General features: G+C 52.3%; 1 protein-coding gene across 6 annotated transcripts in view; it reads right to left on the bottom strand.

Annotated features, from left to right (window-relative positions):
• Positions 1-1,037: 1,037 nt before the first annotated feature.
• KANK1 (KN motif and ankyrin repeat domains 1) overlaps positions 1,038-7,221 on the bottom strand; it is a 191,129-nt gene continuing 184,945 nt past the window's right edge. For 5 of the 6 annotated variants that reach the window (XM_079790919.1, XM_079790917.1, XM_079790918.1 and 2 more), the window contains 4 exons: positions 6,138-6,280; positions 5,259-5,459; positions 2,865-3,014; positions 1,038-2,080 (listed from right to left, as the gene is read on the bottom strand). In XM_079790919.1, coding sequence (XP_079647045.1) covers positions 2,018-2,080; positions 2,865-3,014; positions 5,259-5,459; positions 6,138-6,280 — 557 coding nt within the window. In that variant the 3' untranslated portion in view covers positions 1,038-2,017. The remainder of the gene's footprint in view (positions 2,081-2,864; positions 3,015-5,258; positions 5,460-6,137; positions 6,281-7,221) is intronic. The other variant, XM_079790921.1, reaches the window with a different exon arrangement.

Below are 7,221 nucleotides of genomic sequence, written 5' to 3'. Positions count from 1 at the left end.
TTCTCTTCAAACACAAACACTCTTCTTCAATTTGCTGCGCGACTTCAGAGCTGATGGAACTTGGCCTTAAACAACTCCCTGAACCTAAGGTTAGCCCAAATCCCAGAGCTGGCAGATCTGTCCCAGGAGGGAAAGAGATGCTCGTGACCCGGCACCTGTGGCCTCCTTTTCATGCTTCACGGCCCTTCTGCCCAGAGGCCCCGGCATGAACTGAGCCGTCTCTCTGTTACTGCCCCATATTGGCCTGAATTGCCAGCAATGTTTCTCCAGCGCCTCCAAAATCCTTCTCTCCAAGGTGCAAACATCTGAGCTCGTGAAAACAGGCTGTCCAGTGCAAGCACGGTGATGACACACACACCTGTTGGAAAACTCTAGTCTCTGGCCTTATTCTTGAGCTCAAGGACGAATGAGCAAAAGAAAGGAAGGACGGAGAGGAAGACAGAAAATAAAGGTTGAAAAAGAGCCTCAGCGATCTTTTGGCGATGCACCTGGCTCTCGCGGATGACCTGGGTTAAAAACCCACCACCAGCCACCCTGCCCAAACACCTCATGTGCATTTTGGCCACCGTGCCTCTTCACCTTAATGAGATGGACTCGATCCCCATTACTTTTTAGAAAGGACTTGGAGACAGGTGCTGCCGGGCCATCAGCTGTCTGAAATAAAAAGCCTGCCTGGCTCCGTCTCTCCTTTCCTGTCCTCACGGGTTTCCACCAGCACCGGCAGGTGCAGCCAGACTCCGAATCAAGGTGTGGTGCCTCTGCACGTGAGAAGAGCGAGCTCCCCGGCTCCCCTTGGAGATGACCCGCCTGGTGAACTGCTTGCCTAACGAGGTCTTAAGTTTCAGACTCGTGACGTGCAACCCGAGTACTGAGCAGAGCTGGGGCGCTCTCAGGAGGCGTCTTCTGTTGTCGGGGTGCAAGCCCGGTGGACCGGGCACTCGGCCTCCCCGTGCAACCCATCAGCTGGTGCTGCCACTGCTGTAAGTCAACAGCATCGGGCACACAGCTAGCTGTCAGAGAGGACGCAGGGACGAGCAGAGAGCTTAATGAAATTTTATTTTGAAAATATGGCAAGAGTCTAAGGCACTTCAAACATTTAAATACATATAGGACCATGGTAAGTGTGACATGGTATAAAGGAATCCATAAATACGTGGAGAACTATGCAGTGTTTCTCTAGAGGCAAATATATAGCCAATTCCTCTAACACAATTCAACCTTTGTCATCAGGTAATAGAGTTGTGCAATTATTAATAAAAATATGGTACTGTTACATGTAGTTCTTCATGTCTTTTATTACCACGGAATATAAAAGTTGAAAATACTGTGTCAATTTTATATAGATACCTTTTATATAAAAAGTCATATAATACATCCACCGAGATAAAACCAACTGAAAAGATTTCCTTTTGTACGTGTTATACTTTTTTTTTAAGAGTTCCATCTTTTCATTTTAACCCAGAAACCTACCAGCCCAGGCCCAAGTTGCTGATGACCGAAGTCATCTCAACTTGCTTTAAAATAATACAGACAGACAAAACAAAACGTCAACAAAACCATCCTGGAATGGAATTTCTGAAGAGCTTCCCAATAGTTCCACACCAGTAAATATAAACGCTTGAGGAGAAACCGAAAACACGGTGCCAGCGAGAACCTGACACTCAGCAGCGGTGGTGGGGGCGGGTGGAGAGGAGGCGTAGAAGTTGCCCGCTCAGGTCAGGTTACAGTTTCCTAAGACTGTTCATAACGGAGCAGAGACTCAACAGCAACGGCGACTGGGGTCAAGTGTGCCCTCCACAGAGGGAAGGTGGCCGGAAGGGAGGCGGGATGTGCCGGCCGGCAATCGCTTGCTGGCGCAGCTTCCACCGTGACAGCTCCAGCCTTCCGTCCTGGGCTTTTTGCATTCTGTTTGCTGGTGAGCTCAGGCACAATACGCATACATTCAGTATCTGTCACCCCAACAGGAACAGTTAGCAGCTTCATGGTGGCATGTAAATGGATGGCTATTTGTACATAATCAATCAAAAGAACCTCGGTGGGTGGGACCTGGAGATGCCTTCCTTCCAAGCCTAGGGGTGCCCTAGAGACCAGGAAAGGGAAAAAATGGGGGTTAGTATGTGGCCTCAGGCAGATGTGACCTCAGGCAGATGTGTCCTCTGTGAATAGGAACTCAATCTACCATAGCTGACAACCCCTGGTGAGCCAGAGACAGAGAGGGAGCTGGAACACAGAACACAGGTCCACCAGCAGGAGGCGCTCAGGAGCCAGCTGAGCCCAGCAGTGCTGCGGCCAGCTGTCCTGGGAAGTCAACTTCCTGCTAAGAGTGTATTCTGGGACCACAGGTTGCTATTCACATTATCTGCATTTTACAAAAAATGGCAGGAACATGGCGATATGTATTACCGTATTTTCCGGCGTGTAAGATGACTGGGCGTATAAGATTTTCCTGGGTTAAAAAGTTGTTTTATACGCCGGAAAATACAGTAGTCCAATATATTTAATCCATTATACCTAATCCCATCAATACAGTCCAATATACCGTATTTTCTGGCGTATAAAATGACTTTTTAACCCAGGAAAATCTTATACGCCCAGTCGTCTTATACGCCGGAAAGTACGGTAGTTGGCTCGGGATGTGCCATTTGAATAATTCTGCCCAGAATAAACCCTCCATGTGAGGGTGTGAGTGTGTGTGTCTCCTGAGGACAAGCAGGGGTCCGTTCTGCGCTGTGCTAACCATTAGCACTCCTGGCCTTCTGAGTGGGGAAAAGTGACGGACTCTTGGGTTCCAGACTAAAACGTCCATTTTCTGAATCCTCACAAAACCTGTGCCTCCCATCACCTCCCAGAGGAAGGGGGCCCACCTGTCTGGTGGGTTCCAGCCTGTTAACAAGTGCCAAATGCACAACACTGACCGGAGACTGGGCTTTGGCAAAGTTGACGTGGGCATAGAGGAGGACGGCGATGTCCTTGTGTCCTGCTTCCAGAGCGATCGAAAGCGCGGTGCTGCCATCCTTAAAGGTGAAAGGAACAAGCCAGGTTGGATTTCTCAGACGTCCAGACAGCCAGAGGGGAAGAGGCAACAAAACAAAATACCCTCCAGTAATGGATATGGGCCCCCAAATCTAGCCATTTGTTCAGTCCTTTAAAAGGGAACTTTTCTGGACCTCGATGTGCTAAGCTCTACGAGGACAAGGACAAATGAGGCACAGTCCGCGCCCTAAGGAAATCACAGTCAACAGGACAGTCACCCTGTGTCTTCGCCTCACAGTGGTCAGTGTACAGGCCTGCACACTGTGGGCCCTGGACAATGTAGGCTGCCCATGGAGAAGTCTCATTCAACCACTGTGCCCACCAGCGGGGGACAGTAGGAGATGATGGAGGTAGAAACGTATTTTAATCCCCCCCCCCCCCCCCTTGTAATTACCAATGAGCAGCAGGCATGTACCATGGTGTATGTTTTGACAGCCTGCAGTTTGCCTAAGATCTCTTAATTTTCCTCTTGGGGAGAGAGCTGGTCCTGCATCCCTAACCACCCCTGCGGAATGCTGTGAGTAACATCAATGCGGAAGCACTGAATCCTGCTGGCTTGGATCTTATGGAGCCCTGGCTGTGTGGCTCACGTGGTTAGAGTGACGTCCAGATACGCCAAGCCTGCAGGTTTGATTCCTGGTCAGGACACATACAAGAATCAACCAATGAACGCATAAATAAGTGGAATAACAAGTTGATGGCTCTCTCTCTCTCTCTCTCTCTTCCTCTCTCCCTTCCCTCCTCCTTCCCCTCTCTCTAAACTCAATAAAAGTAATTTTAAAAAAAGAAATGTATCTTATGGAAATATGTGGAAAAGACTACATATGGGAAAGCAAAATGTTTGGTTTCTATTAAAACTGCAGGGATTTAGATGGATATAAAAGAGCATCAAGGCAAACAACACTATAACTGCGTTCCTGTCTAGTATTGGAATAAAGATTCCTTCGGTCACTGGCCACAGGAAACCCTTTGCATGAAGTCTGCATCTTACGGGCCCTCCCTCCCACTCGGCCTTCTGGGAGGCCAGCTGGGTGCCCTCCCACTCCGTTAAGGATGAAGAAGCAGACGATTAGCTGGTGACCAGGATGTCTGGAAGTCACTGTGGCTCTAGGGCCTCGTATTACCATATCCACAAGCTGTTCTTCGTTGAGAGTAGAGGCAAAAGCCAACCAACAAAAACCAAGACGCACGGAGCACAGTGTTCTTGAGGGGACAGGCTGGAAATGCTCCCTCCGCTGGGGCGGAGGCGAGGGAATGCGGCAGGACTGCGGGTCCGCTCCCGCCCAGCCACCGCGCCGGCAGAAGCAGGCGGCCCGCGAGCCAGCCAATCCCCGCACTGGCTGCTCTTCCTGCTGCCTGGTGCCCACGGGGACCTGAGGTCCAGTGCGGAGGAGGATGTTTTTCCCTCTCACTTTTCAGTGTTTCCAGTTAGAGGAAGCTCTGGTCCCAGCCTGTGCTCCACAGAGATAAAACTTTTCAAAACAGAACCAACCCAGCCCGACCTCTAGGACCTCTGGACCTTTCAACCCTGTCACCACCCAAATGTTAGTTCCTACGAGAGGAGCAGCCTTCCTTAGGATGTTCCCAGTCAAGGGTTATCTGGGAGTGGGGGCAGCTTGGCACCTGCGAGAGGAGATTGGACAGATGACGATGGACCAGCCCGAGCAGGAGGGGAAAGATGTGCTGAAGGGAGCCAGGGCCGGCCAGCATCCCTGGCAGATGAACCGTCACTCCCGTGGGCCCTGGTGACGGGCACAACTGCCTTTACTTCATTTCCCTGGGCAGGTGTTTCCGTGAAGTCATAACGGTTCTAGCCCCCCAATAACCCCGACTCGTGATGGCTGGTAATCCGGATTTCCCAATGGACCGGGGACCTGGTCCTCTCAGTGGACTTAGAAGTTGCCTGCATCTGATTCTGTATTGTAAACCTGTTCATTCCCCTTTAACAGGCTGGTGGTTCTCGTGCCTGCCCTGCACCTCCTCCCTTTAGTCAATTTTGGGGTGAGGTCTATTTATGGCTCTGCCTTTGGCTGTAGTTAATGGAGTACTAGCTGGCACACAATAAATGCCGCCAAGCGGGGCCACGAAGCGAGGTGGCCTGGGTGGCGACACAAATCCCCAAGGAGAACCAAGGAGGACTTGTCTTCCGCCCCCGGCCAGGCGGCCCTCGCAGAGCCCCCCGCTGTGCCCTTGCGGCCCCCGGCCCCAGGGAGACAGACGCTCACGTTGTCCTCCAGGTGGCCGTTGCAGCCGGGCTGGGCCAGCAGCAGCTTGACGATCTCCACGTGCCCGTGCTCGCTGGCACACATCAGGGCGGTGGAGCCCTCGTCGTCCTGGATGTTCACGTCAGCACCGCAGGCCAGCAGGCCCTTCACCATGTCTATCCGCCCATGGCTGACCGCCAGCATAAGGGCTGTCTGTCCTGCCTACGCAGAGAAATGGCAGTGAACTTCAGAAGTGCAGACCGGGCCGGCAGGGTGTGGCCTATCAGTGGCGGGGCGCGGGGGGGGGGGGGGGTGCTGGGGGTAAGGAGCCGGGGGAGGGGGGTGGGAGGAATGGGGGAGAGGCGGGAGTGTGATGACAGAGGGGAAAAACTGGACGTGGAAGCATGCGGGTGGAGGCAGGCCTGGAGCAATCAGCTTCTCCTGAGCGATGAGCTACGTTAATATGTGAGATCATAAAGTAACGAGTCAGTTTTCCCCTTTAGCTTGGAGGCTCTGTCTCATTATATCAAGGAGCTGGAAAGTCAGCAGATGGTCAAGCACGTCAACCTATGAACACATCTGAGCTAGGGGCACCCGGCATGCAGACACCAGTCACCTGGTCGATGCGGGGACTCGCAGTCACCGACAGGCAGGCTGACCTACAGTTTACGTGCACACGGCTCCCAACAGAGGCAGAGGACGGAGAAGTTTCCAGTGGGGAGTTTAGGCCAGTATTCCATTGAGCGTTTGGTCGTCTGGGGCTGCCCGGTAGCCGTGTGGACTCGGGGCGGGGCCGGTGGGTGAGTGCGCAGTGGTGGGAGGGGGTGTGGGAAGCCGTGCAGGTCAGAGCTGCGCTAGCAGGCACGGACACGAATGAGCCCGGGAAGGGAGTGCGCTCACCTGGCTAGCTTTGGCGTTCACATCCCCACAGCCGAAGAGTTCTTCCACCACCCGCATGTCCTTCTCCGCTTCCACGGCGGCCAGGGCTGCCAGCATGATGGGGGTGTAGCCCGCCTTGTTCTGGTGATCCACGTTGCACACGTCTGCAGCGACAGGAGTCTCGTTTAGGGATAATTCCTCTCCTAACAGGCACTGAGGGGATGGTGTTGGGAAGAGCCCAATGAAATGGCCTCAGGAGGTCCACGCACAGGAGGGACTTGGAAGGAAATGTGAGGGGTGTTTTTATATCACACAAAAAAGTTACTATTTTTTTTATTTCATGAGGCCAGTGAGCTTTCGGAACATGTCTTGTTTGCAACTGGCGGCTGACCTGGAATCGCGTGGCGGTCTGGGAGGCTGTTCTAAGTAATGGTTGCTGTGAAGGGTAAACGATAATGTGGCAACTGGACGGTGATCTGTGTTTAGGAAATCACTGTTTTGGAGCGAAGAAGGCAGTGAGAGCTACAAGTGAAAAAGATGTGTAAAGGCCTGTGTACGGAATCTGAATACGAAACCACGACTCATTCTGAGGCCCAGGCTTTACGCATCTGACGTGTGTGAGGCCTTTGGAAGCAGAGTTTCAATCACACGCCGCCTACCCTGGGAATTGTGGTCTGAGCAAATGCAGCCAAGTCCCAAACTGCCAGGGACTAACAGACCCTGTAAACCAGACCTTTCCTATTCCTATAATTACTAAGAGGTCTTCTGGGGCGACATTATCCTCCAGGCCTTTTAAAATTCCTTCTGCACTAATAAAATGAAAGGAATGGAGGGTGCAGGAAAGACACTTGTGTGTGTGACCGAATGCAGTTAAAATGTCAGGATGTTTCTATCACATGGAGGAGGTTCCATGAGACCTTGCCCTGAGTTCTGAAACGACTGTACCCCAGGGACATGTGGCATCTGCAGCCGTGCCTATTTCTGAATGTAGGAAAGGAAAAGGCTGTGTGAGGGAGAAGCGGGTGAGCAGACGTGCTCTGCGAGGCTCCTCAGCATCTGTGACGTTCGGTTCAAACACACTTTATGGAGCCACAATCTCAGCCTA

The sequence above is a fragment of the Cnephaeus nilssonii genome (genome assembly GCF_951640355.1).
Source record: "Cnephaeus nilssonii genome assembly, chromosome: 14".
Taxonomy (NCBI): Eukaryota; Metazoa; Chordata; class Mammalia; order Chiroptera; family Vespertilionidae; genus Cnephaeus; species Cnephaeus nilssonii.
The sequence above is the reverse complement of the archived record's forward strand: the minus strand, read 5'-3'. Positions and strand labels throughout refer to the sequence as shown.